This window comes from Brachyistius frenatus, unplaced genomic scaffold (genome assembly GCF_029030835.1).
Source record: "Brachyistius frenatus isolate BFR_SWC_R1_liver_20210118 unplaced genomic scaffold, ASM2903083v1 Contig_3, whole genome shotgun sequence".
In the NCBI taxonomy this organism is placed as follows: Eukaryota; Metazoa; Chordata; class Actinopteri; family Embiotocidae; genus Brachyistius; species Brachyistius frenatus.
In genome coordinates, this window is record NW_027210602.1 from 7,733,123 (window position 1) to 7,749,248 (window position 16,126).

At 42.7% G+C, this 16,126-nt stretch overlaps 1 protein-coding gene across 4 annotated transcripts in view; it reads left to right on the forward strand.

Annotated features, from left to right (window-relative positions):
• The window catches only part of rxraa (retinoid X receptor, alpha a), a 105,119-nt gene that overhangs the window by 51,841 nt on the left and 37,152 nt on the right, over positions 1–16,126 (forward strand). For 2 of the 4 annotated variants that reach the window (XM_069705212.1, XM_069705227.1), the window contains exon 3: positions 11,407–11,654. In XM_069705212.1, coding sequence (XP_069561313.1) covers positions 11,407–11,654 — 248 coding nt within the window. The remainder of the gene's footprint in view (positions 1–11,406; positions 11,655–16,126) is intronic. The other 2 variants (XM_069705221.1, XM_069705233.1) reach the window with 1 other exon arrangement.

Sequence of the window (16,126 nt, forward strand, 5' to 3'; positions counted from 1 at the left end):
TCCCATCGATGTGTCAATCATGCAACACGTGCCGTGGTGTTTTTCCTCTACCTTTCCAGAAGCCATGTGTCCTTTCCGTTCGGTGCAGAAGAGTAACCTTTTTGGAAACCTGACGCATGCTTGAAATAGATGATTCATCACCGTCGCTGTGTCAACGTTGTCATAACATAACTGACAAAAAGTATGAAAGAAATCAAAAGTAGTCATCGGACTCCTCGTTTCTGCCGTTGTTAGATTATGTTGTGTTTTGTCGGCAGGTTGTTATCTCTCTGGGTTTGTGTACATGTGCACGCTCGGCCGTGTGCCGTCGAGCGTGTTTTGGCAGATAAGGACTCGGTGTTGTGATTTTCATCTTTGGGCTCAACAAAAGAGGAAGAATCAGAGTTTCCTGGCTGCTTTGTATATCCCCGGTAAATTGTATTCATAGAGCGGTGTTGACCGCTCACAGGGCTTTAAGAAGCAGGAATACTTGGTGTTTTTTCTTTATTTTGAACCGAATCCACAATATAGAAAAGAAGCCACAATGGTCGGGTCCCTATAAGGATAATAGAACCAATAAAGTTGAAGCTTTCCCGTCATCTCCAGTAACACATTTCACCTTAAAGCCTGTACTCCCCATCTAGTTAAGGTAGTCCAAAAAGCCGTACTGGAGTTTACTAACTTACTGTTCTGTTGCTCCTTGCTAAGCTGCCTTGTTGCTGAAGAGGTAATAAATCCTCAAATGGAGCAGAAGAGCATCAGTTGCAGTTGCAATCTTCTTCTCCTGACGACTGCTCCACAGGCTGCGCTGGTAATTATAGCTCCGTGCCATGTCTTTGATCAACCGCTATTGTCAGTTGCTGACCAAAGCACAGCCAGTGTGATACAATCAGCATGCTGACTGTCATTCATTTGCGGAGCACATCTCCTTCTCGGTAGCCTCGCTGTTGTTCTCCCTCTCCTCGTGTCTTTGTGCCTTTCTAGCCATGTGTTGCTCTCTTGACTAGTTCAGGTGGTGTAGGTTGATGAAAAAGGTGCACATTTGCTGTGCGAATAAAATAGGCTGCTGTTGGTGGTACTGCTTGGTGAGACCACTATTCATACCTGAGGCTATTTAGGGTTGGGTTTGATGACACTTTGCCAAATATGAATCTATTAGCAATCGAAATTGTAAGAAAGGATAATAAGAACCTGGCACTTCACTGGATAACAACAACAAAAAAATGTGCCTTTTTATCAACAAATTATATTCCACAGCCTTTTAATACAACTCTCTTTTATTAATTTTGCAGCCACTGACTGATGTAATAGTGCTGCAAAACGAGAATTCAGAAGTTTTCATTTCATTATGTAATAAGAACAAAACCAATGTAACTCACTCACAATCACACTTGACAAAAAGAGCTCTTCACCCTACTAAGCCTACCCGACAGTGACTTAGTTTGATACAGAAATCTATCTTCACACACAAGCAGCTTCTGTGTCCTTAAGAGGTGGACTTATGTCTGCTGGATGTATTGTTTCTTTTAAGAACAACGGCGTGTTAAAGCTGCACCACTCTGGAAAAAGTGAGAATTACAATTTTCATGCTTAGAATTGAGATTCAGATTCTCTCTTCCCGTTTTTTTTTGTTGTTGTTTTGTTTGTTTGTTTGTTTGTTTGTTTGTTTTGTATTGCTCTTATTTACCTGATACAGAAGGAAGCCCAACAAACGCTATGATAGTGTCTGATATAGGGCCGGCACATTCACTCCATTAACTTTGAACAACGGAAGGAAAACGCTCTTGTTTCTAGTGTAAATGCAGCGGCTTCACGAATCTCGTGCTGAATGTCAAAACAATCAACGTCAGTCTCTTAACTTCTCTTATTAAACACAAAATTCTAAAACTATGTTTTGGAACACATTTTTTAATCTAGCTCTCTCTGGGTTTATGTTCCTTACTGCTGGTTTCTACCGCTCTGAATTACGGGGTGTAACGATGCGTTGTTATTTGTTGAGCGAGAAAATAGGAATTCATTTTTTGTTGTTGCAGCTAATGTCGTTTAGAAGTCAGATGACAAAGAGGTATGAATGAGATGGTCATCTTAAGACAATTAATCATGCAGCCCGAGGCTGTGGTCACTTTTGAATTCAGTCAAAACATGGTCTGTATGCTCAATATAGTTTCCCCAAATACATTGGCGCTTCAAGAATTGAGAAGAGCGGTCGCGTGAGGTGCACGAGAACATACTTTTACACAGCCTGCAGATATGATATCACAATAAAGAACATGTTCAAAAAATATCCCCCTTACATTTCCTTTATATTGTCCCTGATGCTTCACCAGATGTTGGTCAATCTGTCTTTGGCTTCTTTCCAAATAAGATAAGATCAATCTTTTCTGTAAGTTAGGCTTGAACTTGAACAAGCAGAATGTAAGATACCTCATCTTAAAGTATTTTCAGGCTCATCGAGCGCAGCAGCGTTCGCAGGCCGGCCGGTGCTCTGCCTCGGAGCGCCCGGGGAGAGATGGTATATCACCTCTGAGCTAAAGAAAACAATCGGGCCATATCAGCAGATCAGAGTGTTGGCAGTCAGGGCACAGTTTGCAACAGCGCCAGTAATCTGTGGCTTAGCTGGCACCTAGCCACGACCAGCCGCGGCTCCATGGCCTCTTCAGACACTTAAGAGTCACCGAGGGCACCGGCATGCCCCGGGAGCTGGCGCTCTCATCCGCGCACTATCGGGGAAATTAATTGAAATGGGAGGAAAATAAAGCCCACTAGAGACAGAAGAGAGTAAAAGGGAGGCGGGAGGGGAAGAATTAAGTCTTTATTGAGGGCAGTTATTTCAGCAGGCAAAAGGAATCGGGTATATCAACACTGTATCAAATGATGGCTGTTAGCAGCCCACCTACTGTGAAATTATGGGTGGCCTGTTTGGATTCTTTTCTGCCACTTATCCCACATTAAGGCCTTGTTTCTGTTCCTCTCATGTTTTCTCTTTTAATCTACAAGTTGGTTGAACAATACCAGCAGATAGGGGCCTGAAGAGACGGTATAAAGTGGGTTTGGATACTTTTGATTAGAGCTGTCACAAAGATTCAACAGCAGTTGCAGCTGCTCTGTCTGATGGTTTCTGGTCCCGACAGGAATCGTTGTTAAAGCTGAAGCTCTCATCACTATGTGGCTTTTTGTACCTCCTTCAATCCTCACATACTGTACTGAGGATGTAGGATTAGAATGACAAGAAGGATGGGGTGGGGGGAGGGGGTCATGTAAACTTACTGTTTTATTTTCTCCTGCAGTGAATCTGTAATTGTGCAGGGATTATAAAAAGCTCAAAGACCACATGGCGCAAACGACAAAAGGCAAAACCCTGTTTTCCTCAAGCATCCTTTGTCCATTTAATAAAGCTGTGAAATCCAACTCGCAGAGATTCTGGTCACATGCTTCGATCTGCAGCTGCTCATTTCTCCTCAAATCTGCTGTGCATCGTTTTGCATCAGAATTTGCCTCATTTAAAAATCACACTTCCGTCGTTGGCTTTGTGTAACAATCAGACATATTCTAGAAAAGCATGGTCTGAAAAGAAAATGTCATTAATAAGTCACTGCTGACCATAATTTGCATCACAGGTGACACGTGAGCTCTTCAACTGTCCTTCTGTTCAGTTCACAACTACTGATTTCTATTTAGTGCTTTCCAGTAGGATATATTGTAATATTACAGTATACGAGAAGAATGTTATTGTTATCTATTGACTCATTTATTGTATTTCGTCCACCCACTGAATATGAAACGCCTTTAGTGAAACTGGAAAGCACAGAGCAACGCAGCAAAGTATCTCATCAGTTGAGAAGTAAGAAAAAGGGGAATAAAGTGGATTTGAACAGCTGCCAATGACGTTTGTTCCAAACAAAGAGTGTTGCTGTTTCTGAGTTGTGCTAAATTGATCATGTGTAGGTAGAAAAGGAGGCCTATGTGTACTTTGAGTAGAACAAGCTACAGACGTCTGAAAAACTGCCAGAACCCTGACAATGTGGGTCACCCTTGCGGATGATGGAAAGTTCAGCTGTAAGCTATCTTCATTTGTATGATGAGGAAATTAATCGCTAGTAAATCTCATAATCTTTTTACACCATTTATCAAGCAAGAATGGATGGATGTGTCAGTTTTCGCTCATCTTTTACGTTATACATTAAAAAAAAAAAAAAGATTAAAAAAGCTTCTTAAAGACACTGTCTTGGGCTGTTGGAAACTGTGGAGGCCATATTTCAGTCCAAATTTGGGCATTTGATTGGCTACATGATGAGAATATTTTAATCTTTTCTATTTTTTCAAAGTGCAATGCTCAACATGTTTCACATCACCTGTTGTCAGGTCATCAGCCAATGATGAGCACCATTCCCTACACCATCCACCACCCACTATAAACACACACACACACACACACACACACACACACACACACACACACACACACACACACACACACACACACACACACACACAGAGTGCCCTCCCCGACACACACTCCCACCACCTCTCCCCTGTTTACAGAGTAAACAGACTCTGATATTTACACTTTGAACCTTAACTGAAGGCACCAGATTAGTTTGTTTGTATAGAGGAAAACAGAAGACAGACATACTCAGATTAATGAGCACACACACACACACACACACACACACACACACACACACACACACACACACACACACACACGCACGCACGCACGCGCAAGACATGTTAACTTGACAGATAGAAAGGGAGATAATGAAAGTGAAAGGCTGATGAATATATGATCTAATTGTTGAAACACAGAAACATGCACAGACAAAAGCAGTCTGCTGTCGTCATGGTGATATAGACATCAGTGGTAAAAACGCAAATGAAGCTGTTATAACGACTCTTGCGGTATTTTGGGCTCTGGATTTTTTTACGCAAGCCACTGAATCTCCTGGGTTTTTAGCTGAATCTTTTTTTCCCCCCCCGTCTTCTCTCTTCTTCCTCTGAACACATCCGGAGAATTGCTAATGACTTCGCTTTCTATCCCGGCTGTGCTCTGACGCTGCGCTCTTAAAAAAAAAAAAAAAAAAAAAAAAAAAAAAAAGTGACTCACCTTCCTCTCCTAAAACGTCACTGTAAATAATAATAATAATAATAATACAAATAAATGTGTTTGTTGCCTCAAATCAATACAAGAAAAACTAAAAAGGAGGGGGGGCTCTGTTGTTGTTGACAGGCTGTGGTTCCATCCCGTTTTCTCTCTCTGAGCTGCCCTGGTTTGCTAATGCACTGCAGCGTCGGTGCAAGTGACTCATGACTGCTTCATTTACGCCAAAGTCAATCCATGAAATGATCGTTTTTTTTTTTTGTTGTTTTGTTTTTCCTGGCTGCTGTCTCACCAATGCCATCATCCCTCTGCTGAGCCACTGCCAGCAGGGTGGTATAGAAAACACATTGTCTGTGCAGGGATCTGCACAGAGCCTGTATGGATTTATTCTTTATGTGTTTTCTAACAAAGTCTCTCCAGAATGTGGGATTGGACGGGAGCTATAGGGGTTATTAACCTAGAACTGGCAGTATTGTATGCATCCTTTTGTGAGCCCAAACACAGAACATTATGATTCATGCCTTTTGACAGTCAATTCCACTGCTCATGATTAAAAAGATTTAACGGCAACTGGACATAAAGTGTGCGATTTGCTGAGATTTATGAGCTCTCCCTTTCAGTTTTTTGCTGCATCACACGCCCTCGTGTTCTGCTAACTCTCCACTGTGGCCCGAGTGGATGAATAATAGAGGAGAGTTAGCCACGGAGTGAAAAATGAGCATCTGTCTGCATCTGTATGGTCACGTACTTACGAGCGTGAATGCGTTTTAAAAAAAAAAAAAAAAAGGCAAAACGGAGTCGGACGTCGGGTGAAAGAGACGCCGGGCGGGCGGGGAGCAAACGCGTGACGCCGCAGACGTCGCTCGCGAGACCACCGGCCGACGACGGAAAGGCGGACGCGCTTTTCATGCGTTTCATCTGCTCTCAGGATGGTTCGGACCGTCGTGGGGGTGCGGCGGTGCACTTTCCCCATCCATAATGCATCATCCTTCGCCGGTGGCGGAGGCAACGGGAGCTCATGGGCTGCTCGGGGAACGCGACTGTCGCCGTGAGCTCTGCAGACAGCTGAGTCATTCGCAGTCTCTCTGAGGCTTCATGTGGGAGCAGCGGCTCCTCATCGTTCTGGGTTGGAAGCTTCCGTCACGAGTGTCACGTGTGAATCGGATGTTTACGATGGTTGGGTTTTCTTATACGTTAGTTGCGTTTGTGTGCTAAGAAGCCAAATTGATCCGGAGTATTGCACGAGAAGTTTAAGTTAAATCAGGTCGTACTTTTAGAAAAAAAAAGTCCCCAAAAATACAAGTGTCCGATACAGAAAACATAAAAAAGCATGACTCTAGAAGATGAAGCTGCTATAACATTGTGAAAATGCCAAGCTGAGGCATAGAAATCTGTTTGTAAAAAAAAGATCTCATAAAAAGGTTCATATTTATTTCATTTTCTGTGTGTGTGCGTTTGTTAACCCCCAATTGGGAACCAGTAGTTTCAGAGAAACGAGGAAACGTCGGAGCATTTGTTTCAGACCAAACAGTCGTGTCTCCTTTTATCAGTCAAGTTTTGTGTCTCGCTCGACTCACACAGTCGATAGAGCGCGGGGGAAGGCAGACTCAAAAAGAATTGAGAAGAGATGGAAAACCAGGCAGGTTTCTGTGTCTTTCAGCAGGCTCTGTTTTGGCTGTGTTGTCTCAGGACATGCTCCTTCCTACCGACCAGAGTACCACTGGAACTATAGAGCACACAACCTCCTCAAAGTGCCAAAGAAGATTGTTAGTGTCTCCCGAAAACATCGTCCTTGACCACCATGAAGGTACCGGTTAAGAGTAAGCTTAGTTAAACACCTTTTAAAATTTTTTTTTTTTTAAAAAAGACTAATGTTGAGTGTGTGTTGTTTAAACCACACTTGAAGAGAATCGAAGAGCTTTGCACAACTTGCACAAGACGGCTTTTTCGCTGCAAACCCCGCCGCCCGGCTCGTACCTGCGACCCGTCCCGTCTTTCCGTGACCGGAACCGTGCAGCTTCTAACATTCCTTTCGCTTTCATTCTCGAGCAAACTCCCAACGGCTTTGTACTATTTTCTGTTTTGCTGTTGAACAAATGACAAATGGTGTAGTTTTTTTTCTGCAAAGGGCGGCCATTAATCAGGACCAGCAGCAGTTCACCTGTCAGACGAATGTAAACAGGTTGTTTCCAGCCAGTGGAGAAGAAGCGCCACGTGCTGCTGTTTTCACGTCGAAGACCGTCTCCTTTCATCCACTCTCATCTTGAATCATCCATTTATCATATTCTAAACACACAAGTCAGCAGCAGCAGCAGCAGCAGCAGCCAGAGCATAAATTGGGAAATGTCCTCTGTGTAATCTCACCTAACGGCAGAACAAAAGAGCAAGAAAGGGGAGAGGAGGGGAGGGAGGCATTGTTTAGAAATGGGAGATGCTTGAATGGAGTACAGAGGCGATAAGTGAGGAACTCGGTCTGTAGCTGCCGGTGAGATGGGTCCTAATTTGCTTATTTGTTGCTGTCAGTTGTGTTTTTGTGTGCGCAGCTATCCGGACCAATTGACAGGCAGAAGGAGCGCCGCTCAGGAGACGTTTTCGGCCCCTATTTAAGCTCAAATCAGCCTTTTTTGCTGTATATTTGTTTTCCCTTTATATATATATCTGGGAAAGCTGGACAGCTGCCACCCTTTTCTTGGATGCTTTAATACTTTTTATTCCTCTTCCCTGCCCTCGCTCACTGATTCGCCTTACAAACTCTTATCTAATCTTGCAAGTATGTTTATTTAATGCTACTTTCAGGTAGTGCAAACTGCTGCCAGAGCTCGTTGTGTTTTTTTCAGGACTGCTCATAAAACATCTTTTACTTTCCAGTTCAACAGGGTGAGATGAAAACTGCTCTGTGATGAAATATGGGAAGAAGTGTCAGTATGTTTCTTTTCTTTTCTTTTCTTTTCTTTTCTTTTCTTTTCTTTTCTTTTCTTTTCTTTTCTTTTCTTTTCTTTTCTTTTCTTTTCTGTCATTTTAATTCTCTCATTGTGCAGCTTGGCCTTTTCTTTTCTCTTCTTCCCTTTCTTGTCTCTCCTCCTCTCTCCTCTTCCTGTTCCTCTTCCTCACCTCGCATCTCATTTCCATTCCTCCTGCTATCCTAATTAGTACTTTTTCCTCGTTTCCTCTCCTCTCCAATCCTTTTTGCGCTTTCTCCCTTCTACTATCCTAATACATATGTTTTGTTTCCTCTCCTTGTCTCCTCTCCTCTCCTCTAATTTCCCCTTCTCCTTTCCTCTCCGGGGAAGATTAGGACAGAGTCCTTTTCATCCTGCTGTAATCCGACACTGGCAACCCAACTCAAACAAGAATAAACATTACAAACACGTACACGCAAACACACACACACACACACACACACACACACACACACACACACACACACACACACACACACACACACACACACACACACACACACACACACACACACACACACACACACACACACTGCTATGATAAATCTTTATATTCTGGGAGCTTTGCCCAAACAAGACCATCCACATACAGTGTTACCACAAAGCTACATAGCATGCTTCAGTCATGTGGAACTAGGACGTCAGAGAGAGTAAATGTTCTTCTCCGGTCGTTCCCCTGCTCCTCACAGTGGAAGAGAAAGTTGGAGTGAATGGGATAAAGAGAGACATCAACACCTCCCAGCCTGTCTCTGTCATCCCCCTCTAGGTGAGGCCTTCTTGGGACTCTGTCAGCAGAGCTCTCACCTCCTGCTGAGACCTACAATGGCAGATTGGCAACCCTAATACCACAGCCTGCTTTATCTGTCTGAATTAAAACCCAATTGGCAAAGGGTTATGGGAATTGCTGGCTCAGGGAGATCTTCTTTTTTCATTTTTTTTATTTCATTTTTTTTCAGGAATTATGTGTGTGGGTGCAATTTTTTTTTTTTTTTTTTAAATGGAATCAGATGGAATCAGCTCGGGGGATGTCAGTCAGAGGATTAAACACTAAACTAATACAGCAACATGTAGAGATTGTTGTTAGCCCTTTTATTAAGAAGGATGTTTGTTTTCTGAAGGATAGTGTGTGTGTGTGTGTGTGTGTGTGTGTGTGTGTGTGTGTGTGTGTGTGTGTGTGTGTGTGTGTGTGTGTGTGTGTGTGTGTGTGTGTGTGTGTGTGTGTGTGTGTGTGTGTGTGCTTACAGGAAGTGTTCATGAGGCAAGAAGGATGTTCAAGAAGTTTTTGGCTTGGCTTGGATCAGCTGGCAGCTAGGTTGGTGCTCAGAGGATTACAGATACATGGAGAAAGATGGGGAAGAATCCCCTTTTTTGTCCTCCGTTCACAAGAGGTTTTAGAACAGGAATACACCTCAAAGAACACACACAAAAAAAAAAAAGATCCTGCAGAGACAGCTGGGATGAACAGGAACATCGCTGGGAACCGAACTTGTTACTCAGCTGTCAACTAATTGAGCCATCCATCAGTTTTATCCCGCTTCACACAAACCGAGGAACCTTATGAAACATGGGAGTGTGACAGACAAGCCACACTCCAAGTTATTACATAACAAGAGGCCATGTCCCCGCTGCAGTCGGAGCAAAGTTGTAGAGTCTAAATAGGACAGGATGTAAAAGCAGGGTATTTTAGGACAGCAGACTAACCGAGGTGAGCCTCGGCTGCCTCATGCCAGCTGTCGGGATGAACAGAAAAACTGTTATGAGATTATATAACTAGGCGGGAATATTATTTGTATTCATGAAAACAAAACACTTCATCACATGGATTCCTCTCGTAAAGCTGGTGTGCCCATTGTTTCTGCTCTTAAATTCCTGACGTCATGTTACACATCATCTAACACCAGGCAGCAAGATAAACAATTGTTATAATAATTATGACTGCAACTAAGAATTATTTTCATTTTCAATTAATCTGGGGATTTTTTTTTTCTCAAATAGTCAAATAACTTCGGAGACTTTTTGTCTGGCCAAAAGTCTGAAAACTATTTAAATTACTATAAAGTTAGATGAGGAAAAGTACTAAATCTTTACATAAAAGAAGCTGAAACCATCAAGTGTTTGGCATAATGTTTAAAAGCCAACTCAATCAGTTATCAGAACAGAACTTGGATTAGTTTAATGGCGTTCAACTAATTGTTACAGCTTGAAAAAGAACTGCTTATAGATGAATAGATTAATGCTCATGAAGCTGAAATGCAATTTGTACTTTTCAAGAGTCAAGTCAAGTTTCTTTGCGTACGCCACAGCCCGAAATCTCAAGTTCCTCACAGTCTGAACGGCCGGCGACGCCCTTTAATAGACACTCACACAGGAGAATGGAAGTAGGGCTCTATTATGGAAAGTCGAGGAGACAGAAGTAGCAGAGGGTCAGAGTACGAAGAGGGGACAGGAGCAAAGACGGACACGATCATGAATGGAAAGTAAGAGAGAGAGAGAGCGAGTGAGCGGCGGTGTTGAAAGTGGAGACGGAGAGAGAGAGACTTGTTATCAGTACACATGCGACTCCCGTCAACGGAGCCTCAGTGACTCACCGCGGTATGTCAGGACTTCTTTGCTCACGTTCCTGTCTGCCTCATATCTTCCGTGTTGACAGCTGATGGGGAGATAGCCCGCTTCGTCTTGGTAAAGACTCGTGCTGAGCCTGGGAGGGAGACGAAAGACGGGAAGAGCAGATGGGCTCTGGTACATGCGACCTTATCTCTCTCCGTCTCGAGTCTCGCCGCAGTTTTCTCCTCAGCTCTAGTGCAAGGTCATGTTTTTCATTCTCCTGAGCTCACTACCCAACCCATCAGGCGCATACATTATAGATATACAGTACCGTGCATCCTGACCTCCGGGATCCCTGAGGGAAGCACTTTTGTAGTTTGAGGGGCAGAGTTGCCGTCGGCCTCAGCTCTGCCGTTAGTTTCTGCTGTTTCTCCACTATGAGCTCTGTTGGATTTACTTGTCTCTGGTGTTTTTTGCTGAATTGGCGATTTTTTTTTCTTTCTGGAAGACGCTCAGATTCAACAACCGCGTTCACACTTCACCAGATGTGTTAAACGGCTGGTGCCAACTACTCTCTTTAGGAAAAAAACTCAAATTAGCCCAAGTGTGAAACATTTTTTTTAAACGTGTTTGTGAATTTTTTTTGTTTTTAAACGTTTTATTTTGAAATTGCAAAGTGTTATGGTGCACCGGGTTTGGCCCATCTCATTTTGAACTGAATTTTATCATGTAAAAAACAGTGGTAGCCATGACGACAAGGACAACACAGAAAAAGAAGGCCACCTACTGATTTTTTTTATTTATTTATTTTTTATATATGCACAGATTCGTCGGGTCATGTGACCTCCTCACCGCTGGGCTCGCCCACATCCCACCGGGGGATGCACCCGTCTCTGCTCAGCCCAACGTCCATGGGGCCCTCCGGCTCTCTCCACTCACCCATCAGCACGCTGAGCTCACCCATGAACGGCCTGGCCTCCCCCTTCTCCGTCATTAGCTCACCCATGGGGCCCCACTCCATGAACTCACCTGGCATGGGCTACGGCCCCAGCGTCAGCCCCCAGGTAAGGCCAGTAACAGACTCACAGACATGTATGCTGCTACGCACGCACACACACACACACACACACACACACACACACACACACACACACACACACACACACACACACACACACACACACACACACACACACACACACACACACACACACAAAAGCATGCTTTTCATTGTAACATTGTACAGATGCTTACAGACGGATGCACATTCTGACAGCGTAGGGAAAGTTATTCAGGTATTTGGTCTTGTCAAGGTTACACGTATTTCCTGCAGAGCCAGAGTCTGTATAGCAGAGAATACCTGAGTTAGAGGCAAAGATTTGGTATGTGAATACATATTTACTTCGTAGCCATGATAGGTGCATAAACAAACACAGACATGCACATTTATAATAAATGAAACAGTAACATGTACAAACCAGGAACTGGTGGCAGGCATTTTATAAATCTGACCGTATTCATCTCGAGTTAGACTATGAGCTCTCTGGATACGATAGTGTGTCTGAATGACATAGAATCACATATGATATCGGTCGAACTCTGTCTGAAAGTCATAAACTGACATTGTGGAGGAATGTTTAGTGAGACAACAAGGAAAAAAGTGTGTTTTTAAGGTGTCTTCATGGGCCATTTGTGTTATCTGTATTGTCCCTTGGAAAATTGCAAGTTGTCATTTTAAACTTTGGTTTAAAAAAACATTGCACAAACACGACATTAATCATGTTATTCAGTCAACTTTTGCAGTGCCGGTTGCCATTTTATTATTTCCCTTACTGACAGGGCCAGGCTCACTATTTCCCTCATGCCTCTTCTATATATATATATATATATACATATATATATATATAGACATATATATATATATATGCTAACTATATTTACGAAAGCAATATTTATCTCGTCGTTTAACGCTCAGCAAGACGGCAAACAAGTATATTTCACAAAATGTTGAACTATTCGTTGAAATGAACAAATACAGTGATTTCTACTCTGCAGTGCTTCACCTGCTGCAATGCAGTAGCTTTGCTGAAAGGGCAAACAATTACACCCCAACCAGCTAACCAAGTCCAAATTATTGTTGTTTAATTGCATTTTGATAAAGACAACAGTTATTACATCCACACATCACATTACAATGATGTCAAAGTAACTGTCTATCATTTAAAGTATTTAAATTAAATTGAACTTGCGCGTGCTTAGCCACATTACGTCACGTCACGTCCGACACGGCGTGATTCTAACGTAAGCTCGATCCAGACGGAGTAGGACTCTAAGAGCAAATATACTTTAAACAAGTTGAATAAGCTGAATTTATAAAAGGCTACAATGTCTTCAACATCATGGAGAGAAAAAAGACGACACTGGAGCTGACAAGTCAAACAAACCTTTCAGTGCTGAAGTGCGTCATGTTTCTTTTGAGCCTTTCTGATGCTGCTGCATGCTTAAATCAGGACATTTTTTTAAATCAAATTCTTGCTCTCTCCAGGGAGAAGTGGTACTTGGAGAATTTGGTTTGGTGCATGGTCTGAATAGTTTGGGAAACTCGAGCACATAAAGTCCTGGAGGTTGCCGTGTGTTTGGGGCTAAGCCACATGTGTGAAGCTCAAATTTGACACATTCAGAAACCAGAAAGATCCACGCTCAGCAGCCTCCGTCGCTGTAATGTGGCTCCATGAGGTTTCTCTGTGTGTCTGCCCTCAAATCACAGAGAAATACAGCTGCCCTGTAAACCAACCAGACAACCGGCTGTGTATCATGTCTTTACAAACTGCACTCCCATGTCTCAGAAGTGCAAATTACAGAGACACACACACACACACACATGATTTTCTTCAGCCCGACCCCAGCAGACAGAGGCCCTGCTTTGACCCCGTGGCACAGTTAATCAAGGCCCATTCAACTGGGATTCCACAGCTCTTCAGCTCTGTCACTCTTCCTTCTATATCTGAAGCATTTTTGTCACTCTCTCCCGCCATATCTCACCTCCTCCTCTATCCCCTCACTGGTCTTCTTTCTCCGGCTGTCCTCTTTTCCTCTCGTCTCCCTTTCTTGTTTTCATTCCTTGTCTCTGTCACATCATCTCCGTTTTCTCTATTTTCCTCTCTGTCGTTTTTTTTTTTTTGTTCCATCAATAAGCCTCGGTTTTCTTGGTATTAAACGCACACACACAGACACACACACACACACACACACACACACACACACACACACAATTAAGACATCAAAGCTTGCAGTGGCCCAGTTTCCGTCTGGAGCCATATCTAAAATTGAAATTGTCTTACCCCCCCCCCAAAAAAAAAAATGCGGCTGCCCTTTTTTTGTGTGCTTGTTGATAATTGTGTTAAAGTACGTCAGCAGTGTGATGCTGTTTGGGATGGGCTCTCCTCGCTATTGTTGAGCTTATATCTGCACCTTCTTAAAGAAAGTGTCCCAAATGTAATGGAGTTAAGAGCGGATTAGGGGCACTTTGAGAAAGCGGCCAGAATCTTTCATTGCTAGAAAGCCCCCACACACACACCCCTCAGCCCCCCACCCCCATAAATCCAGTACTTCCATCTGTGCTGCTGTTTCTGTCCCACAGTGGCTTACTTTGTATGCAGGTTGGGTGTTTAGGTAGCAAGCTCAGTCTGCCTCATCTGAATCTATAAGCTTTAGTGTTTTTATAACTTCATAAGTATACAAATATAGCCTGTAAATACACAGCACATGTAATTATGGCTGTCATAAAAAAGTACCATGTGCTGTAGCAGTGCTGGTGTTTCTTTCTTTTTTTTTCACTTATCCTCATCACCTCCTGGCTAATGCTGCCAAATTTAATAGCAGTTTAAACAACACGTTGCAGCTGTGTCTGTCAGTGGTGACTGTGTTGATGCTGTATGTACAGTAATTACAGCACGTATCTAACTTGAGTTGTGGGTTATGGCTGGTTTCTAGTGTTTTAACAGTGCGGTATTGTTCTGAGTTCGCTGCAACAGGTGGTTTTCGAGGTAGATGCTTCAAAGAGTCGACAGTTGCTGCTTCTCTTCTTATTACAGTGTTTGAGTTGTCAGACACTCATTTAGTGATGTCAGTTATGGCTTAGTATACAAATTAAACTAGTTCGGATGCAATTCCTCAATTTCATTATTGATAGCAAAACAATGATAATAATACAATGAACACAGTTTTCTGTAAAACCCTGTTTTCATCAAAGGGTTTCAGGATGGATTGGTTCGGGTTAGGGCGGGAAAATAAGCACCACCCTCTTCAAAGCTCCCCACCTGTTTCACAGTGCCAGTCTGTGGTAAACATATTCAAATTTAAACAGTATCCCTTGTTAGTCAGTTAACCCCTCCTCATCTGACACCACACTGACATTGAACCACAATACTTTTTTTCATTTTTGAGATTTTAGACTGCTTCATCTATTTTTTTGTTTTATTAAAGCAACAGATGTAATCTAGTAGATGGACTGACTGTATTGCACCAGTAACATTTTCAGTCCCTCTATTTTGCATTTATAAGCGGCAGTACAGCAACCTTACACACGTTTATTAAAGAACATATATTATATTCTCTGGTGGTTCGCAAATAGGATATTTCAAAGTGTATTTGACAAGAATTAAAACTTCTCCCATAAAGATATTTTTTACATTATGACAAACTGTATCCCCTTATAAAGCATCTATGTAAAACTACCTTATAGTGTTGAATATATGTTATAAACCATTTTTTTATATGTATTTGTTTACATCTTCTAAGTGCAAAGTAGGAGACTTTAAGTTTTGTTATTTACTTAAAGAAAAAATATTGAAAAAATATTTATACTCGATGTAAGGCACAGAAAAAAAAAGTGATTTTAGTTGTTCTATGAAAACTCAGTGTAATAAATGCCCCTGTTGAAACATATCCAACAGCACCCAGCCCCAAATGTCATGGGAGCGCCTCACAGTGAGCGTCTGCGTGACTGAGAGCGTGGAGTCCTTCAGACTGTTGCTCAGCGAGGGTGGAGAGCAGCAGTTGGATGTCAGAGCGTGGCTCAGAGGTTAAAGATGGTGGCACTGCCCCTGTGGTCGTGAGGCGCGCCACTTCTGATGAGACGTGATTTGAGTCAGGCGGCGTATGCCACTTACTCTTAATACTCGGCTGACTTGATTTTTTTCAGGAGCAGTTAACTGGAACGAGGTCACAGCTCAGCCTTTTCTCTACTTAACCGCCTAGTACAAGACCCTGCTTATGTTAACCACACACACACACACACACACACACACACACACACACACACACACACACACACACACACACACACACACACACACACACACACACACACACACACACACACACACGTTGCATAGGCATGGACACACACTTACTGACTTCACAAATTTGTATAAGCTGTCATTTTTATTCTTCCTAATTATTTTAAATGCACACAAAAGAAATAGCTATGCCTTGTTTATATTTCTTCCTTTCCTTACTTCTTATGTCATTTTAAACTATCTTC